Raw genomic sequence first — 20,554 nt, forward strand, 5'->3', positions numbered from 1 at the left:
TGCTTTCTTGCCTTGCATGGTGTCTCTTCACAGCGAAAGGACAGTAACTATCTCTGAGGATGGTTCTAGATTGGTTTAACTGAGGAGGGAATTCCCATCATGAATGTGGGCGGTCACATCACATGGGCTAGGAACACAGACTGAATAAAAAGGAAGAAAGGAGAATGCTGTGGATATCGCTCTATATAAATAAAGCACTGATTGGCCAGTGACCAGGCAGGAAGTATAGGCGGGACAAGGAGAGAGGAGAATTGGGGAAACAGGAAGAAGGAAGGAGAGACACTGCAGCCACCACCAGGACAAGCAGCATGTAAAGACGCCGGTAAGCACCAGCCAGGTGCAAGGTATAGATTTATAGAAATGGGTTAATTTAAGATATAAGAACAGTTAGCAAGAAGCCTGCCATGGCCATGCAGTTTGTAAGTAATATAAGCATCTGAGTGATTCTTTTATATGTGGGTTGTGGGACTGCAGGGCTTGGCGGAACCTGGACAGAAGCCCTCCAGCAACAGGAGAAATTTAGCTGAGCATTAACATTTATTTCTTTGTTTCTCTCTGTCTGTCCCTCCCTCCTTCCTCCTCCCTCCCTCCTCCCTCCTCCCTCCCTCCCTCCCTCCTTCCTTCTTCCTTCCTTCCTTCCTGTTTTGTTGTTCAAGACAGAGTTTCTCTGTGTAGTCTTCTTGCCTGTCCTGGAACTCACTCTGTATGCAGACCAGGCTGTCCTTGAAATCACAGAGATCCGCCTGCCTCTGTCTCCTGAGTGTTGGGATTAAAGGAGTGCACCACCACCTCCCTGCTTATTTCTGTTTTCTGACTGTGGACACAATGTGACCAGCTGCCTCAAATTCCTGCTGCCACAGCTAAAGACAGCTCACCACCATGCCTTCCCACTATGGCAAACTATACGTTCAACTGTGTCTCCTCCACTGTGGTGCACTATACATTCAAACTGTGTCTTCCCCAATGTGTGAACTATACATTCAAATTGTGAGCCAAAACCCATCCTTCTTGACTGGAGTTTATCAGGTAATTTGCCACAGCAATGAGAAAAGTAACTAATACAGTCTCCATGGCACCCACATACCTATGGCTATACTTCATCCACAAAGGCTTAATGTGTCCTGGGCACATCCACTTTTTCTCTTGAAATTCCTTATACTCCATAGCACCCTCAATCTTCCTCCAGAGGACCTGGGTTCCTTGTTTCTCTTAGCTAGCTCATCTATGCCGAAATCTGGCCTTCCTGAGTCCTTCACTGGATGACCAGCTCTTTGAAACATGAGCAGAGTGGACTCTGATGCAGTAACATACCACAGAAAGTCGGGTGTGACGGCTCATGCCTATAATGCCAGCACTTGGGAGGTGGAGGCAGGAGGGTCATGGGCTCCAGGCCAGCCCATTGATTATGCCTCCTCGTTTCTACATGTGTCCTTCACTGCAACTGAGCCCCAGGGGACCCTTAACACCTACAGACAGTGGACTAGGTCCCACTGGATCTGGCACACTGACTAGGGTGACTTCATCCCTGGCAGGGACCATCTTCCTTTGGCTATGTTACTCTATCTCAGCCCTCCATGCCACACTGTCCTCCCAAGCCAGGCTCCACCCACAGGACCATCTGCCCCCAACGGGGTGACTATATAAGGTTACAGCCTTCTCCCCTCCAACGCATCCTATCTAACCCCTGGAGCTGAGGGGTGGGAAGGAGGCAAGGGGCCAGGCGAGGATCGATGGTGGCCTGGCCCCTGGCCCAGGCCTCCATTAGCCTGGACTCTGGTTTCCCGAAGCCGGATTGTACCCAGGGCCTCTGATGGTGCTGCCAGTCACCCGGGCAGGAGGTGGCTTTTCTGCTCCTCCTACCCTCTCTGCTCGCCCATGTCCCCTGCTTGGAGGACTAAGGTGGAGGAGAGAATCTGCCGCCATCCCATCCCCTCCGATGCTGGGGTTTCCAGATGGGCCCCTGCTCACCACCACAGTCTAAAGGTAATGAAGAGCGGCAATGACCTCAGCCCAGCCTCCTCATAAGTCTACGGCTAACACAGTGACTGCAGCAAGAGGGGGGTACTCTTACTGAACCCCACAACAGGCAATTCCTAGACCGTCCTCTTAACATCTTTCCAGTTCTCCCAGGTGTCTATCCTACAGCCTCCTCACCACTTCCCTCCTGTCTCTAACAGTGAGTGATAGTGTGCCACGGGATCACAAGGTGCTTGCTGTGAGGGGGGGTGGGGCAGCCAAAACTCCGGTGGGTGGAGCATGCGTGCTCCCCTCTGCGTCACCAATGCTCTTCTCCTAGTATGGGACAGGGCGTATGGAAGCCCTAGGGACCATCCTTCCCTTACTTCCAGGAGTCTGGGAGGTGACGGGCTTGAGATGGCCACAGTCTGAGCCACTCTTGATCCCCAGGCTGGAGGGGGCCACAGTTGTCTTGGTCACAGTGTCCCCACTTGTGGACCCCCGAATCCACTCCTACCATAAGCCTCAGTCTGGTGCTGGGAACAGTTACACATCCAACCTACTACCCAAAGAGGCTTGGCCATGGATGGCCTGGGAAGTCACATCCACCGTCTCACAAAGTCACATGTCACTCTGACACGTGCAATCACGTCCGTCTGTCACATATACAAGCTTACACACTGTCTTCTCTTACACATGAACATTGAGTGGCACCCCATGTCTCCCACACTGAATTCACACACACCACAGAAAAACTCTCCTTGTGAGTACCCAGACCTGGAGTCACACCCCTTTAGAGTCATTGTGGGACTCTGGCTCCAAAAGGGACTTACCCTGGTGGTATCTTGGGCTTCCTTCTTTACTCTGGACACTGGATGCCTACCTCCAGACTGCTCCTGGCATGCCCCAGGTTCTTCTCACGGCCTCTCCATACCCTCCCCCCTTTCACACTGCACTCTTCACCGCTGGAGACATGTCTCCTCCCTCAGACCAACTCCCTGGAGACACCCTGATGATCTCCCATAAATCCTCTTCCCAGGAGACCCTGTCACTCACCTGCTCACCCCTGCCCCCACACATGAAGATAGCACAACCCGATCCCCAAAGAGCAGCTTAGACATGCCCAGCTACTTGGGTTACCTTCCAAGGAGACTGGCTCAAAGAGACCAAACTGCTCCAGGACCTTGACAAAAAGAACCAGGACCACGAGCACTGCCACCATCTCCAGCCCTTCCAGGGTCATGGCCGTCCTGGGGCATGGCCCCCACCTACTGATGTTCGGACACAAGGCTGCCCCACATCACCTCCCCTCAGATTCCCTGCCTGAGTAAGACTGAGTAAGACCGCCCTGCAGTCTCCTGCCCTGGGTCTCCTCCCTCCCTCTCCCCGCCTCTGCCCCCACACCTCAGCCACAGCCTCCGCCTTTCCCTCTTGAGGCCACCCCAGCCTGTGGACCGGCACCTCCTCCTCAGGATCTTTTGGTATGAGGGAGATGGGCTGAGGAGACAGTGACCTGCCCCAGTTCTTGAGGAGGGCATCCCCCAGACACTCTGTGGTCACTCTGTGACACAGGAAGGGGACAGTGAGAGGAGCTGTGCTTGGAAGGCGGGTAGCAGGGTAGGATGTGTGTGAGAAACTATGATCTGCAGCCGGGTGAGTAACGGATGGGTAAGAACACGTTATGAGGTCTGCGTGACTTACTGCGTGTGTATTCCTGGGCTTGTCAGTATGGGAATATGTGTGTCCCCCTCTTTATGTGTGTCTGTGCACCTGTCACAAAGGTGTTTGGGAGTATGATTGGCTTGGGTGTCTACGGGACCTAAGTGTCACCATATGTGGGGATTTCTGAGCGTATGGGGCAAGGCGTGCGTTTTAGGAGGTCTGCAGGCTGTGGCTCCCAAGGCATGGATGGGCTGTATAATTGGGTCTATGGTTGTATTAATATAGTGATAGAGGATTGTGTGAGAACATAAGGCGAGACAAACGACCTCTCCTCCTGTCAGAAGGACACTATCAGCATCGATCGATTCGCGGTTGTCATGGAGACCAGGGGGCAGGAAGCACTCTCTTCCCACAGGCCACAGGCAGTGAAACTGAGGCCCAAGGGAGGGAGGATTAGGTAGGAAAAAGGCCACTGGCCCCTTCATGACCCTCCAGGAAGGGAACTTACTGAGGCTGCCTTTGGGACTCAGGGAACTAAAAGCTCCTGAGGGAAGGAGGGAGGGCTGTTTTTTTTCTCCTTCTTCAGGCTAAAGCCTCATCCTGGATATGCCAAAGCCTGGTTCCTCCTTGGGGAGGAGCTCAGGATAGGAGGCAACTGTGAACTCCCACGGTACCCTCCTCCCCAGTCTTTCCCCTTCCTGGTATGGGGCAGTGAGTGTGGAGGCCTTCAGAGCCTGTAAGCCATAGACAAAAGCCCTCTGAGTTAACACTGTTACCATGGCACAGCAATGAGCACCCAATGTTTACTAGATGATGCATTATAGTTTACTGATGCTATCAAACCGAGCTTTCTCCTGAAATCTATGGAGAAGCCAGAGCCAGAGGAAGCATACCTCCAACCTCAGTGCCTCGGTTTCAACCCAGTCCGACTCCGGGCCTATCCTCTGTGGCTCGCTTCTTGGGAAGCTCCCACTCCGGCAGCTCCAGGATTAGTGAGTCTCAGTCGGGCGGGAAGCCGTCCCTTTGTGCCAGCTGAGGGTTCAACTGCAGTTCCCCATAGCTACCACTGGGGGTCAGTGTCTACCTCATACCCTATCTTACCCCATGCGTTCACCAACGTCAGACTGCCCTGGAAGATGGGGGTTGGGGGGGAGATAGCGATGCCTGCTGTGTCTCAGTCCTCTGTTGCCCACCTCCCCTATGTAGGTGGCAAGAGGTGAGTCAATTCACAAATTGGCTGCAGTTTCTCATACCTTAGAAGTTACTGCTTTACAGATGAGGACAGTAACTATCTCAGGACCACACTCCAGCCCTGGCATTTAATGCCTTTTTACCACCATCAAGAGAGGCCCTTGTTGCTGGTGGGTGGGGGTGGATGGGAGGTGGGGGGTGGTAGCGCATGCCTTTAATCCCAGCACTCGGGAGGCAGAGCGAGGCAGATCTTTGTGAGTTCGAGGCCAGCCTGGGCTACAGAGTGAGATCCAGGAAAGGCGCAAAGCTACACAGAGAGACCCTGTTTCAGCCAATTCGGCTGCTTCACTGTCCCACAAACAGTGCTACCGTATGACCATGGACTGTTCCCTTTCTAAGCCTGTGAAGCTTTCTTTTTCACTCTCCCAGAGATCGCACCCACCCTTTCCAGGCAGCTTCACCCTCTTCTCTTCAGAGCCTTGAGTCGCCAGCTGCCCAGCTGAGCCCCATCCAAGCCCTTGAGCTGGGCTGTGGTAGCACACGCCTGTAATGCCAGCATCTGGGAAGTGGATGCAGGAGGATTAGGCATTCAAGGCCAGCCTTGGGCTACACAGGGAGTTTGAGGCCAGTCTGGGCTTCCTGAAATCCTGTTTCACAACAGCAGAACAAAACAAAACAAAAATCCCAATACCCTGTCGAATCCACAAGACGCAGCACCTAACTCCATACTGTTAATAACAGAAACAGACTATAGAGGTGGTAGGTACCATGGGCCAAGGTGTCAACTACCCGGGTTCAAATCAGTGTGCAACTTGCACTTAACTGGGGGGATCCCCCTTTACATCAAAAAAGGATTCTTCACAGGCAGATCAGGCCGGTGTCATGCATTCATGCAGAGGTCTGAAGACTCTACCTGCAGGGGTTGGTTCTCTCTTCCCTGGGGCCCCAGGGATGAAACGCAGAGCAGAGCGTGAGGATAGGGGCAAGCGCCTTCCAGGCTGAGCCACTTCACAGCTCCGTGAAGAGTCCTTGTTTTGGTTTGTTTTCGAGTGTATTATTTCATTTGTGTGTGGGTGTTTCGCCTGCCTGCATGTTCACTGTTTCGGCGTGTAAGGTTTCACATTTAGAGTTCGATTTTGTGCAGGGAGATAGATACGTGTCTGATTTCACTGTCATGATTTATTTAGGCCGTGCACCAGTTGAGACAGAGACAGACATTTTGTTTTTCAATTGAGACTGGGTTTCTCTGTATAGCTCTGGTTGTCCTAGGACTTGCTCTCTAAACCAGGCTGGCCTCGAACTCACAGAGATCTGCCTGCCTCTGCCTCCCAAGTGCTGGGATTAAAGGCGTGCACCACCACTGCCTTGATAAGATCTTAACATGTGTATGTTTCAGGCTTTCATCTCACAAAGATTTTGGTGGGAATGAATGAACTAAAACACGAAATGCCAGTGGACAATTTAGTCACCGCTAAATAAGCATGGCCATTGTTAATAACAACATTCCTTCCGTAGTTCCACGGCACTTAGTAGTTCACTAGGCATTTTCATATTTATTATTACGGTTATTTTTACTGGTTTTTTTTTTCAGATAGGGTCTTTCTCTCGTTTAGATTTGTTTTCTGTGTATAAGTGTTTTGCCTGCATGTACATGTGTGCACCACATGCATGCTTGGTGCTTATAGAGGTCTAAGAAGAGGTCAGATCCCCTGGAACTGGAATTACAAATGGTTGTGTGCCACCATGGTGCTGGGAACCAAATCCAGGTCCTCTGCAAGAATACCAACTGTACTGAACTGCTGAGCCTTTTCTGCAGCCCCCAGTCAGGGTCTCAGTGTAGCCTAGCCTGGCTCCAAACTTAAGTAGCTGAGAATGGCCTTGAATTGCAGATCTTCCTGCCCCCCTCTCTCAAGTGCTGGGGTTACAGGTGCGTGCCACCAAACTGAGTGATGCCATTATTCTTTTTTTTTTTTTTTTTTTTGTTTTTTTTGTTTTTTGAGACAGGGTTTCTCTGTGTAGCTTTGCGCCTTTTCCTGGAACTCACTTGGTAGTCCAGGCTGGCCTCGAACTCACAGAGATCTGCCTGCCTCTGCCTTCCAAGTGCTGGGATTAAAGGCGTGTGCCACCACTGCCCGGCACGATGCCATTATTCTGACGCCTTTTCACGGCAACCCCACGAGTCCACAGCAAAGAACACTGTGCTATTTGAGGTAAAGGAGGAGGCCAAGAAAGTCGAGGCACTCAACTAGGAAGAGATAATTAGGAGATTGGACCTCTTGCGGGGAAGTTAGGAGCACTGCAGGAGGTAAGATTTTATCTCTGAGCTCTGACCTCTCGGCTTTCTCTTTTACATTGGCTCTGTGTTTCTTATTTTAATAAGACGATTGGATACATCTACATCTCTGTGTCCTCCTCAACTAGATTCCGAGTGCCTGGATGGTCAAGATGTTGAAAAACAACAAACAATAACAACAGCAGCAACAACAAAAACACTGGACTAAACAGGCACAGTGGCACACATCGGTGATCTCAGCGCTGCAGAGTGAGGCGGGGGATCTCTGAAGTTCAGGCCACAGAAGGAAACCCACTAAAAATAAGAACTTACACAACCTGAGCACAAGGCAGACACCTGTGGAACGAGGTGAAGGAGACCCAGACTCAAGCCTAACTTTCACTGGGTGGGGAGACAGTCCCCACCGAGGAAAGCTCATTTAAAATTGTTCTGTTGTATGACCGCTACGTGACAAACAGTTCTAGGCAGGCCATTAAAAGTTTTCTAACTGGGAGGTCAGGGGGAATCCAATCTAAGCTGGTTTTGTGGTGCTGAGGATCAAACCCAGGCCTTGTACGTGTTAGATAATAGTTCTGCTATTGAGGGCTGGAGAGAAGTCTCAGCAGTTAGGAGGAGCACATACTGCTCTTCCAGACAACCTGGAAGTTCCTTCACCCCACAGCTCACCACTTCATGTAACTCTAGCTCTAGGAAACTTGGTGCCCTCTTCTGGCCTTTGAGGGCACCTGCACAAACATTACATACAGACATCTATTAAAAAAAAAAGTTCTACCATTGAGCTACATCCCTAACCTTTGGGGTGTTTGTTGGTTGGTTGGTTGGGTTTTTAAAGCTATATCTTGAGTCTAGGGACTTGCTACATAGCTCAGGCTAGCCCAGGTTCTCCTGCTCTACCTCTTGCGTGTTAGAATTACATGTTCCACTTTGTCCAATTTTAAGCTGGGCGCCCATGCCTGTAATACCAGCACTCAGCAGGCTGAGGCAGGCAGACCTTGGACTCCGAGGCCAGTCTGTACTACATAGCCAGTTCCAGGCCACCCAGTCATGGCTACGCAGTGAGAACTCATCTCAAAACAAAACAAAACAAAAATGCTGCCTCAAACATCTACCTTAACAAAAGGATCAGCATTTGGTGAGCCCACTAGTTATGAATATGCATTACTTCATGTCACCTCCACGATAAACCTGAGAGGAACTGAGGTTACCAAGTGATTTTTTTTCCCCAAGAAGTAATTAATATCCTGGTAAAGAATGACTTCGGCTACAGCCTGCCATGTACCAGCTCTCTCAGTCACCCAGTCAATGGGAGTGCTGAGAAGACAGTTCACGTTGGGAGAGCTCTGGGCGACACAATTTCAAAGGCTGGACTCCAGGAATACTAGGCAGACTATCTGGACTGGAAGGTAGCAGAGCAGTACCCTGCTTCCTGCTGTTGGAGAGATAGGCAGACCGACAATCTTACATCCAACTGTCCTGTTCACGGTGTCTTCCTTTCTCCTTCCAGCTCTGAGACCTCGACCCAGCCAGGCTTCTGGTGAAGGGTCTGTAGGAAGTGAGAGAACATGCTCTTCCCCAGGGTGGGCCATCCCCCTACAAAGACTTCTCAAGTCTTGGAACTGAATGAGACCGAGCTAGACCTGACTTTGCTGTTCCGCTGGCTTTACCTCATCATCTACTTCTGGTGCTGGGGATCAAACTCGGGTCTATGGCCTGTGAGGTGAGCACAGGACCTGCGAGCCACAACCCCGTTCCCACAGGGAAAGCTTCTTCCTTCCTTCCTTCCTTCCTCCCTTCCTTCCTTCCTTCCTTCCTTCCTTCCTTCTCTTCCATTCTTTCTTTCCTTCCTTCTTTCTTCCTTCCTTTCCTTTTTTCTTTCTTTCTTTCTTTCTTTCTTTTCTTTCTTTCTTTCTTTCTTTCTTTCTTTCTTTTTTTTTTTAAAGACAGTCTTACTATGTAGCCTCAGCTGTCCTGGAACTTACTGTATAAATCAGGACTTAGAACTCACAGAGATCCTCCAGCCTCTGCCTCCCAAGTGCTGGGATTAGAGGTGTGCGCCACCATCCCCTGGCTCATCATGTTGTTGTTGTTCTTCTTCTTCTTTGTGGTTTTTCAAGACAGGGTTTCTCTGTGTAACCCTGGCTATCCTGGAACTAGCTCTGTAGACCAGGCTGGCCTTGAACTCACAGAGATCCACTTGCTTCTGCCTCCCAAGTGCTGGGACTAAAGGCGTGCGCCCCTCCCCCCCCATTTCAGAGTGAAATCTTTTTTTTTTTTTTTTTTGGTTTTTCGAGACAGGGTTTCTCTGTGTAGCTTTGCGCCTTTCCTGGGACTCACTTGGTAGTCCAGGCTGGCCTCGAACTCACAGAGATCCACCTGGCTCTGCCTCCCGAGTGCTGGGATTAAAGGCGTGCACCACCACCGCCCGGCTTTCAGAGTGAAATCTTAATGGAATCACTTTAGGCAAAGTGAGAACTCAAGACTAAAGTGTTAGGGACTGGGCTGGTCCTTCCCAGACATCTCAAATCTCACCACAGATATACTGCTATCATTCAGTCATTACTTTCCATGGTTCAAGTCTGGAAAAATACTGCCTTGTGGAGGAACCCACACCCTCAGCCATCTGCTCTCCACTGTCACGCTGTCGCTGAAGACCCCCAAAAGCCCTTCTCTCAGCTACTTCCATTCCATCCCCAGCTAATCAAAAACCTACTGCAGCCCCCAGCTGCATCAGGTGATTAATGACCTCCCGAGGCGGTGGGGCTATTTTGGGTCCTGGAAGTCATGCCTGCAGTGATTGAGAGCTGGCCCTGCCTGGCTCCAGCCATCTGTCACTGGAGACAAGCCCAAGCAGTGGGCTTCAGGGGATACATGCTCCCCAAGAGACTTGCAAGCATGGCTCTCACTTGGGCCCAACTCTCTTCCCAAAGGTACATGGCAAAAAGTGGTCTCAGGCCCTGACTGTACTCCAGGGTCTCAGTAGAACCTCATGAACGGAGGCAAGGAACTACAGATCCCGGAATGCCACGGGCCAGGCTGTGTCAGTTTCCTTGAGGCCAGATGAGAAAGAATTCCAGGTTCTATGGGCCCAGGCAGCCCTGAGGAAACCTAAGTGGAGGTGTGCACAAATCTCAACAGCACCATATAAAATCCACAACTCACGCATCATAAATCCCACAAACTTCATGCCAACGTACAACTTCATGAAAGCCTTATCAGTTTACTGACTCAGGGTTCTCAACCCAACTCCAAAGCACATAACCCTGGCAACCCCAGGGGGCGCAGTCCCAGGATGCATGGCCTTTGGAGACACGCAACTTGGTAGGTAATACACACAACCCCATTAACACAGACTCCCAGAGACAAAGCAGTGACGATCTGTGCCACCCGGTTCCATCCGTCTGGTCAGGCATGAACCAGGGAGCTCAGCTTGCTCTAGCTTCAAATTTCCCCTTTATTATTATTTTTTGACACTGATAGGTTATTGTAAGACACCCCACAAAACCCAAGTAATGGAATACAGGGAGGGCTGTTCCTTTCCCCAGCTCAGTGGCGAGCTTCCTCCCATCCCTGCGCCCTGCCCTTTGGAGTCTTCACCCTCCAGTGAGCAGCCCTATCCTCTCCAATGCTGTGAGGCACGATGCCTCTTCCTTTTCTCTTATCCTGCTGTTTCGTGAGTGATCCTTATCCCATGCTTCACTCTGTCAGAGATCTCGTCCTTACCCCGATTATGTGCGAGCCCCTGTTCCTTCGGATCCCCTCTTTCCACCTCTGTGAGACTCCAATCCCGAGCCACTCGTTTTTAGAGGGGTCCTGCCCCTCCCTTCCCTGCCTCATACCTGGCGACAGCGACCCAGTCACCAGCTGGTAGAGGGATCGAGCTGCCTGCCCCAGCGGGCTCCGGCACCTGCGGGGGCAGCGGTTCATGGCCTGGCTCGGAGCGCTTTACCCAAGCTCCGCCCCCGAGGGCCCCGGCTGAGGGGCGGTGCCGCCCCCTTTGGAGTGGGCGGTGCGAGAGGGCAAGACTGGCAGGCGGCGAGTCCCAGACCCGAGCCTCTCATCTATCTGCAGGTTGCTGGCCTCACCAGGGTACCTTGCCCAGGTCGTCATAAGCACTCTGCACCCACCCCCGAAGCGCTTAGAGAAGGGGGCGTGGCAGCGGCAGGGCGTTCTCTCCTCACCGCTTTCTCTCCAAACGTCTTCTGGATTTCTGGTAAGGAAAACAGGTACACACGAATTTTGAGAGAAAAGCGGGATGACTGACTGATGACTTATTTTTATTTTAGATTAGGTCTTGTCTGGCACTTGCTACATGGTTCAGGCTGGCCTCGAACTTGTGGCAATCCTGTTTCGTGTTCTCAAGTGCTGGGATTACAGATGTGAACCACTACACCAGGCAGATCTTATTTATCGTTTATTGCTCCATTTCAAGCCCTCTTCTGGCTGTTTCTCCCACCCCCACCTCCCATATTAGCACAGGGACGCTACAGGGGTGAGAGGACATAGTTGTCATGGCAACTCTCCACACTTGCTGGGCCAATGGGAGAGAAAGCAGGAGCGGGGAGAAGGGACGGTGTATTAGCGTGGTGAAGAGGCGGCAGGGCTGTGTGCCTAGTGCTGCCTCCCGGCTCCACAGCCCTTCCAGAACCATGTCTGGGATGTCTTCCTCCTCAAAACTCGACCATCACAGGCTGGCTCCCGGGCAAATGCAACGAGTAAAAGCCCCTCAGCCGCCGGCCTCCGTCTAAACCCCTTTCCAGGACTCATCGCCGTCGTTAAAACCCGAGGTACATCCCTCCAGCACTAACGCCTCAGGCTCCTGGGAAGGCCACAGGGGATGCATGGTCCAGTTCTGCCCGCGGTGTGGGAGGGCTAGGGAGTGAGCCTGCATGTAAGGGGGCAACTACCCCCAAACGCCACACTGTCAACTCGACCCCGCTGCTAACAGTGCCCCCAGGATCAGCTTCGGACGGAGGGCTCTTCCGCCACACGGGGGCGCTCCACACCCAGGAACGATACTTCATCGATGGCCAAAGGAACAAGACTCCGGAGATCCCGGACCCAGGCCCGGGGGCTGGCCGGTCCGGACCCCTTCTCTGCCTCTTTTCAGATGGGGGCGCTGCTGAGCGCGGGTGGCAGCCTTTCCCCACTGTGCTGCACTGCCAAGCCGCCCCACCGGGCAAGTTAGACAGGAAGAATGAAGGAGGAGCTCTCGGATCACATCCTACCCTACCCCAACTAAAAAACTATCTTTCCCAACTTGTTTGGGGCTCAGGGCAAAATTGGGACAGCCAGGGCGTATCTGAGATGCTCTGAGGCATAACTTCAAGGCCACTTCGCTGCCAGCCTGATGAGCCAAGATGACAGAGACCTCTGCCTCCGCCTCCACCCCAAATCCGACTGAGGAATCCTGCCTGCGCAGGGAAGCGGAGGGCGGGAGCACACTTCAGCACCGTGGACAACGACTCCCCTTTGGGATCCAATCAGCAGCTCCAGTCACAAGATAAGCCACTCTACAAATGTGAGGTCCTGGTAGTCTGTTTTCCTACTTCTCAAGTCACATGCGGAGCTTTCTACAGCGAGGATGCTGACGCTCGATCATGATTATACGTGCTGGACCTTCTTATTTCCTTTGGGAGGCTGTCAGCAGCCAGGAGGACGAATACAGTAGAATTCCCTATTTTACAGGTGAGGACCATGAGGCCCAAACACTAAAAGTCACATAATCGGCATCCTTCCATTCCTGACTGTGACGAAGTAGTGCACTTTCAAACAGAAGTGCCTCTCCACCCTTGCCAAATCCTGCCACACTACTGAATCAGATCGTATGACAGGAAAGCAGGACACACACTGTGATTCTAGGACGTTGAGAGGCTGGGGCAGGAGAGCTTGAAGTTTGGGGCCAGCCTGAGCTACATAGTGAATTCACGGCCAGGACTCTGTAGCAAAACACCATCTCACAATAAATTAATTCAAATCAATCCATCAAGTAGCCTGGCAAGGGGGCGATCATGTCACTGAAGGGGAGATTCAGGGTAGGAGGCAAACGGACTGAGCATGTGAGTCAGGGCTCTGGGGCTCTTACTACTTTCAAGGACCCGAAGTTGCTAGTGGGTACAGAGTAGAACTGGATAGCAGGGCCTCTGGAGTCCACATGGTGAACATTCTTCCTTCTGGGGGTCTTGACATTGAAACTAGTGTCTTCCCAGAGTCAGTTAGAGGCAGAGACCTACTCCCAAAATGCGATATCCTGGTCCCCTTCCCTGCTGCCCAGGTCTAACCCTACTCCATCAAGGAAGGCAAAGTTTATGGTCTTCCCCACCTGCCCGGCTTTGTTTCAGTCTCAGGAGAGACAGCCTCCTCCTACTCTTGGAGTTCTTCGGGAGACTGCACCATGAGACACACAAAGCGCATGTATGTGGAAACATACAAAGATAACAAAGTCGTTCACATAAGCACAGGTCTATCTACCAAACTCAGGACTCTACCAGGACACAGATGTACCTGATCTCACAGACCCTCCAAAGTGGGCAGAAAAGGGATTTGGGGTGGGGGGCCTGCGGGCAGCCGAATGCACTTCATAGGCCCGTGACTCCTTCCCCTGGCACTGGAGGAAAGCGAGAAAACGAGGTTTGGGTGAGGTTCGAAAGGGCTGTTGGGGATAAAGGAGCTTTGTGTGTCCACGTGTCTGAGTGATTCCGGGTAGGAACTAACCCAGCACTAACCAAGGCTCTCTACAGCTGCAGGTGCTGGAACCATGGTGCTTCTGCAAGCCAGGCTGTTTGGGTGGTAGGTTCTTAGGGCCCCTTGTGTCCTTGATATGTGCAGAAAAGTAGAGGAAGCTAGTGTGGGACACTAGAGACCCTCACCAACACCAAGAAGGCAGGCAACGAGGACAGAAATGCCATTAACACTCACCGAGCGCCCACTACAGGCATCAAGCATGGGAGTAGACAGCATCAAACGCTCAAACAACCCACAGCCACACAGCCACAACCACACTTTTAATGAATGTTCATCCCAGAAGTCTTATAAAGAGACACACCAACATAAGGTGACACCCGGATGCACTCTGGTAGTTACAGGCTACTTCATACAGAATCATTCAAAGCACAAAGTTGAACATGCAAAAGACACACGGTCAAAACTTGACGAGTGCAGCCAGGGTCCTACGCAACCACACTCGAACAGCTGGCAAGACCAGGGAATCACACTGCCTCATGGAATCACACTCACCCTAGCTGTCACCCAAGCTCAGGGCACATGGCAACTAGCTGTGGGAGGCGCACATACATACATACACAGACACACAGGAATGGCAGGTGCTCACGCACGTAACACCTCCCACTCCAGACACACTCCTAGCCTGGTGTCACACACGCCTACACCTGCTGCCTCTCCACACCTGCCTCACCTGCTCTTCCTCCCCCGTCCCCCCCCCAAAGGGAGCCTAAGCTTTGAATGCCAGGTCTTGCCGCCCAGACCAGCCTGGAGGGTGCATGTGAATGGGGCAGAGTGTGGGTAGGGGCCCAGCCAGGGTCAGAGAGGCGGAAGGGTCTGGGGGCATGGAGTCCGCCCACCCGCCCAGGACCCCTGAGCCACCGACTCACCCGTAAGCTGGTCGTAGGAACCGTCCAGATCTCGGGATTCGGACAAACTCTCCTTCCGGCCTTGGCCCCGCATGGCCCCCGGCGCCCCGCTCCCGCCTGGGCCGTGGGAGGGGGCGCCGGGTGGCCGGGATAGGGCGCTCACACGGCGCCCCCTGGCGGCGCAGCGACCTGCCGGGGCTGGGGGCCCGGAGGAGGGGCTGACAGGGCTTTCGTCTGGGAACTCACAGGGTTTTCGGGCCCTCCCCGGGGTCCTGGGGCAGGAGCCGGAGGCTTGGGCAGCAAGATCGCGTGGAGCGGGAGGCAGAGTGGAGCTGAGAGCTGAGCCGGAGCCCAGCCGCCTCTCCTCCGCCCCCTCCCCGCGGCTGTCACCGCCGCCTCCCCCCTTAGGAGCTGCCGGGATTGGCTCCCCCTACCCCCGCCCCCCACCCTCGGCAGCTCGGAGGAGGCACCCGGTGAAAGGGTGAACTGGAAAGTGCCGGGAGGGAGACTAGCTCTCCAGCTACACCACCCACTGAACTGCGGGGCCTGGGGAGGAGGGGGCCAGAAAGGCCCCCCTGTGAGGAGTCCCCGCCCCAATTCTCAGGCACCCCTTCCCCCACAGCCCGTCGGCCCTGCTCAGTAGGGCCAGAGCCCAGGGGGTATGTATGTCTGAGTGACTCCCTGTTCCCTCTCGTCTTCACGTCAGCCTTATTTTCTCAGTTGTTCCTCCGCCGCGTTGTGTGTTCCCAACCAGCTGCCACCCTCCTCCTGCGTTATGGGGATGCGAAGCCAGCCTGGCCTCTGGACACGGGCTCACGGGGGCATCGGGCACATTTGTCCCTCTCAAGTTCCAGCAGGGGCCTCACTTTCTGAACGCCCTCTCCCCTGATCTGATGACCCTCACCCTCCACCCCCCAGCCAACCGGGAAGGTAAAGAGAGCGGCTAACCCGGTCAGCTTCTCAAGTCTTCACCGCCCCAGCCTTGCTTTTTCTCTCAACTTGCCTGCCTTTCTCTAGCCACCTGCTGTCCTAGGCTTTTTGTTTTCCAGCAGATTTCAGGAGCTTCTGAAAGGTTTGGGTACCCAGGTGAGGATACAGAGGAGAAAGGAGATGCCTCACTCGAGAAGCCACCTCCTTTTCTGAAGGCAGGACCAGCACTGCACAGCGCCCCTTCCATCCCATGCGCCCCATCCATCCCACGCGCCCCATCCAGGAATGGCCTGCTGAGACCAAAAGTCTCAGCTAAAGTACCTCAATACATTGAGTCTTTTCGATCCGATTTACTTTCCAAACACTGGAGTCAGTGAACTGTGGTGGGCATTCCTGTATGAAGCTGAGACAGGCAGCTGCTGTAAGGAGGCCTGCCTTTGGGAGGAACACTCTCAGAAACCTTCAGAGAGCTGTCAAGAGGACCAGCCATGCTGATTTCTAGGAGAAGATGTGGACTCCAGGTTGAAGGTCTTAGGTGGACACAAAGGAAGTGGCCAAGAAGTAGGTTTTTAAAATGGGGAGAGACAGGGCAGGCAAGGAGCGCTTTCTCAGGGCTCCTCGTCCGACTGGCCCTTGTTCCTCTAGAGGAAAGGCTGGCAGAAACCCAAAAGGCAACCAAGAGACCTGCTCATAACACTTCTCTCTTCTCCACCCAGAGGTGAAGGCGGCCATAGTCTCTGAACCCAGCGGGTCTCCGCCAGGTCCAGGAGACTCAGAGTGGGCAAATCTTAAGGAAAGGTCCACTTAGCATGCAGGACCAGCACCTGGGTCAATGTAACGGGATGAAGGGGAAAGATACTCAGGAGACTGTCCCACACAAATCAATTTTTAATAGCTTTGATTTGCCACCAGCTCCAGCTGCTCTGGGGTTTATCACCATGGAAAACACTAAAAACCTCCGGCCAAGTTATCCACCTAGTGACCAGCGACCAGCGATGACCCAGCCCACAGTGCTTATGATTCTTCATCTATGCATGTCAGTCTGTTGACGGATTCTCTAGAACTAGCACACTTCTGCTCAGTCAGAACTCTGGCTTCCAGGGAGGGCAATCATCCCAAAGAGATGGACACTAAACCAACAGGAGCAGAGAGCCCTGACCTACGCTCTCAGCCTCCCTCGGACCCTCACTGGCTGCATGCCCCCCCCTCCCATCCACAAAGCTTTAGACCGGGGGTGGGGGTGGGGGTGGGGGGACCTTAGAGCAGCAGCTATCTCTGGGGCAGCTGTGGGGAAGGGGAAGGCCTACAGGAGTTCCACGGAGACTATAAAAAGGCAGACCGCAGAGGCCAACTTCGTGAAGGGTGAATGTGCCCAAGGCCCAGCTAGAATATGGCTAGACAAGATGGAGGCCTTAGGCATGATGCTCACCTAGCCTGTTCCAGGAACAGCTCCCTAACCCCAGCAGGTTCCCCCCCTCCCAGCACCAGACCACAGCAGGAACAGATTCCTCCCTAGAGGAAATTCTTAGGCAGGCTGAATGTAAACAACAGCAGGGTGAGGGGGTGGAACACGTGGAGGGTGCTCAGCTCGGCTCCCATTGGAGAGGGTGGGTGGGGAGGGAACCAGCAAAACAGGCACCTTGAGGGCTCCAGAAAACCTGTCAATGTTTATTTCACACGCACTCTTTTAAGACAGTTTAAACCAGACTAAAAATGAAAGGCTAAAGTTGTGGGCCCGTTGTGCTAACGAGTCCACGGCTGGAAGGCGAGGGGAAGTGGACAGGTAGGTACTCCTGGTGCCCAAACCAAAACCCAGAAAGTCGAGGTCGGACAGCACAGCACCAGGCAGACTCCAACCTCCGATTTCAGAAAACAGAAAAGAAAGGCGCCAATCCCTGACCTACTCTATGCTGGGCGGAGGTGCTAAGGTCTGGACACACTGCAGCAGGGGCCGGGGCCTCACTCTGCTCCAGGCCCAAAAGGGAAACAGGATGTGGCATCATAGCCAAGAACAGCCGCTGGCCTTCAGAGGCCTGGCCCACCAGCACCTGAATAATCAGAAGCCACAGCTTGGAATCTCAATTGGATCATGAGGCAGTATCCAGTGAGTGCGGCCCAGAAGCCTCTGACTGTTGGATGCCTTTTCTGCTGCCCGCCCATTTCTCCCCAAATAAGATCATCCTGGGCTTGCCCCAGCTGTCCCAGCTCACTGAAGCACGGCCTTCACCAGGACTCTGGGTGCCTGGCTTCTCTCCAACCTTGCAGGCAGTCCCCGCTCCCTGTGCTTGCCCTCAGCCCCGGAGCCTCATGGGTAAGGGCAGTCAGCGGCTCTCAGGCAGCGCAGCATCAGGAGATGGTGGAGAACTCCTTCAGAAGGGCTTCCTGGCTGAGAGTGTGGAAGGCCAGGTTCCTCCGGACGTTGGTACTAATGGATCGGACCTGGGGAGGGCGGGGAGGTGGAAGGGCAGAGCAGAGGGAACAGTCCATTACAGACAGCAGAGGGCACTGGGCCAAGATGAAGTGTTCACCATGCTGGCAGGAGAAGGCCCGTGTAGAAGGGCTGTGAGAGCCAGACTCCCAACTCTAGGCAGCTTTATGGGGAATTTAGCAGCCTCTGCAAGGAGGCTTGTCCATGGAAAGAGGTGTGAGCCCTGTGAGGAACCAACCAAGCAGGGAGGAAAGAATGTGCTGCTTGTCCTAGTCCCGGAGGCCAGGGGCTTTTCTTTGTTTCTGCTTCACTCTGAGCATCAGGCAGGAAGCAGAGGAAGGGCAGCGGGGCCACCACCAGGCAGGGCCAGTCGTTAGCTCCTAGGTGGACCAGAGGCACAGCAGGAGAGGGAAAGCAGAGGTGGTGCCCAAGAGCCTCAAAAGGCAGCTCCCGCCGTGACCCCGGCATTTGGGAGGCTGAGGCAGGAGGACCACTGCAAGTCCCAGGCTAGTCTAGGCTCCACAGTGAGATACTGTACTGAAGAGGGGAGAGGGAGAGATCCTCTAATTCGCCTTTACAACCTCTCCACAACCTAAAGATGGTCTCTTATTTGTGGCTGGTGCCCAGTAGTTCTCCACAGTAATGTTAAGATCACCACTCATCTCATAAAAACACTGGACCTTCTCTCGCTTTACACAAGGATGGCTTTCTTGTTCACAACTAACTCGCCACAGAAAAATCCTGAGGCGTTTCATGTCTGGGTTAGAGTTAGCTGTGATGATCTGTGATGATCTGACACCAGCAGCTTCACCACAGACTTGGTGCGTGACGTAAAAGCTTTGCTGATGAAGGCCTGGGAAGTGGGTTCAGAGCCTGGTGTCATGCCTGTCACCGCCAGGGTGTGTGTCAACCAAGCAGCAGCGCACTACAGGGAAGCAGAGCTTTTCCTGGAGCAGCCGAGACAGAACAGGGGGAGAAACCAGAGAGGCCAGCTTGAAGCCATGCCTGGGGGCGTCTGGGTGGTTGGGAGATGGGAGTGGGCACAGAGAGAAAACTGGGGGGCCGCAGTGGGGGCTCTCAGGCCAAGAACCAGTTGGGGACTGAGGAAGGAGTGGCCGCAGGGGGAGGGTCAGTTACTCTCACTGTTGTTCTGAGGACAGGAAAGCAGTGGCACACCATGGCAGCGCGTGCCAGACGGCAGGCCGTGCGAGGCTGTCCGTCTCTGTGGCTGCAGACGAGGTGGGCAAGGCTGGCAAGGCTGGCTTGGGAATGACTGCCTCTCACTGCCTCGTTCCAAAATGCTTTGGGAGAGAAGTTCCATACAACCCCGCCCCCAGATTTATTAGTCTCTAGAAAACAGCTGCTGCACCCTAGATACACAGAGATCGCAGTGTCTAGAACTGGGCCCCCCTAGAGACACAGGCAGAGCCCGGGGTGGGGCACTCACCAGCTCTTTGAAGAAGGCAGCTTCCTTGTGTTGCTCGGAGTAGCGCTCATACTGGTCCAGGCCATCTTGCAGCTTCAATGTGAGTGTGTCGTAGTTGGCTCGGACCACCTCTAGTACCTGAGGAAAGTCAAGGGCCGAGCAGGGTCTCAGTCCCTGGCAAGAAGGCAGGATGGCAGGGAGCAATTCTTCTGGCTTATGAGGTCTCCCCTACCCCTCTTTCTTTTTGAGATAGGGTCTCATGTAGCTGAGGCTGGACTTGAACTCTTCATCCTTTGGTCCCTGCCTCCCAAGCGCTGAGATTATAGGCAAGCACCACCACACCCAGCTCCTAGGACCACTTTTGAACCTCTTCCATTCCCTGCCTTTCCTGACCAGCCCAGCCTGGACACCAAGGCTGTGTACCCTGGGTATGGTCATCAGTGTCCCTAATACCGCCCATGCACTCTCAGCCCCTGTGTGAGGCCTCTTCTAGCCAGGCTGTCCCAGGTGCTGAGTAACACTTTCTGCCAACGTCTTACTGCTTCTCCTTTTCTGGAAACCACATTTCTCCAGTCCTGGGATGTTCCTCAGCACCATCTGCCACTTGTTTTCATCTCTCAGTGCCAACCCAGCCCTCACATCCATCTCTTGGAGCAAACTTTTGGGCATCCAAGCATTGAGGTACAGTGGACACTTTCAAGAATAAGCTAACTTATTACTGTTACTCTGTTACTCTGTTACTCTGATGGGGCATGGGGTGGTGTATCTCCTCAACAATGCTTCTCTGACTTTTTAAAATTTTATTTAATGCCGGGTGGTAGTGGCATAGGCCTTTAGTCCCAGCACTCGGGAGGCAGAGGCAGGTGGATTTCTGTGAGTTCGAGGCCAGCCTGGTCTACAGAGTGAGTTCCAGGACAGGCTCCAAAGCTACACAGAGAAACCCTGTCTCAAAAAAAACAAGAAACAAAAACAAAACGAAAAATTTTATTTTATGTGCATTGGTGTCAGATCCCCTGGAACTGGAGTTCCAGACAGTTGTGAGCTGCCACGTGGGTCCCCTGGAAGAGCAGCTAGTGCCCTTA

The 20,554-nt window shown here is 53.4% G+C and overlaps 2 protein-coding genes and 1 long non-coding RNA gene across 7 annotated transcripts in view; 1 reads left to right on the plus strand and 2 right to left on the minus strand.

Annotated features, from left to right (window-relative positions):
- Positions 1-15,062, minus strand: part of Kcnip2 (potassium voltage-gated channel interacting protein 2) — a 23,033-nt gene extending 7,971 nt beyond the window's left edge. Inside the window, exon 1 of one of the 5 annotated variants that reach the window (XM_028891124.2) lies at positions 14,710-15,062. In XM_028891124.2, the coding sequence (XP_028746957.1) occupies positions 14,710-14,782 (73 nt within the window). In that variant the 5' untranslated portion in view covers positions 14,783-15,062. Of the gene's footprint in view, positions 1-3,096; positions 3,281-10,938; positions 11,052-14,709 lie in introns of those variants that run through there. The other 4 variants (XM_028891126.2, XM_028891128.2, XM_028891127.2 and 1 more) reach the window with 4 other exon arrangements.
- LOC119088293 lies at positions 11,079-12,619 on the plus strand. The gene is made up of 2 exons (XR_005091916.1): positions 11,079-11,886; positions 12,048-12,619. It is a non-coding gene; the product is annotated as an uncharacterized LOC119088293 (long non-coding RNA).
- A 1,421-nt stretch (positions 15,063-16,483) lies between the features above and the next one.
- The window catches only part of Armh3 (armadillo like helical domain containing 3), a 175,499-nt gene continuing 171,428 nt past the window's right edge, over positions 16,484-20,554 (minus strand). The window contains exons 20-21 of the mRNA XM_037207348.1: positions 19,494-19,610; positions 16,484-18,057 (exon numbers count right to left, since the gene is read on the minus strand). Of these exons, the coding sequence (XP_037063243.1) occupies positions 17,965-18,057; positions 19,494-19,610 (210 nt within the window). The 3' untranslated portion in view covers positions 16,484-17,964. The remainder of the gene's footprint in view (positions 18,058-19,493; positions 19,611-20,554) is intronic.

The sequence above is a fragment of the Peromyscus leucopus genome, chromosome 1 (assembly GCF_004664715.2).
Source record: "Peromyscus leucopus breed LL Stock chromosome 1, UCI_PerLeu_2.1, whole genome shotgun sequence".
Lineage (NCBI taxonomy): Eukaryota > Metazoa > Chordata > Mammalia > Rodentia > Cricetidae > Peromyscus > Peromyscus leucopus.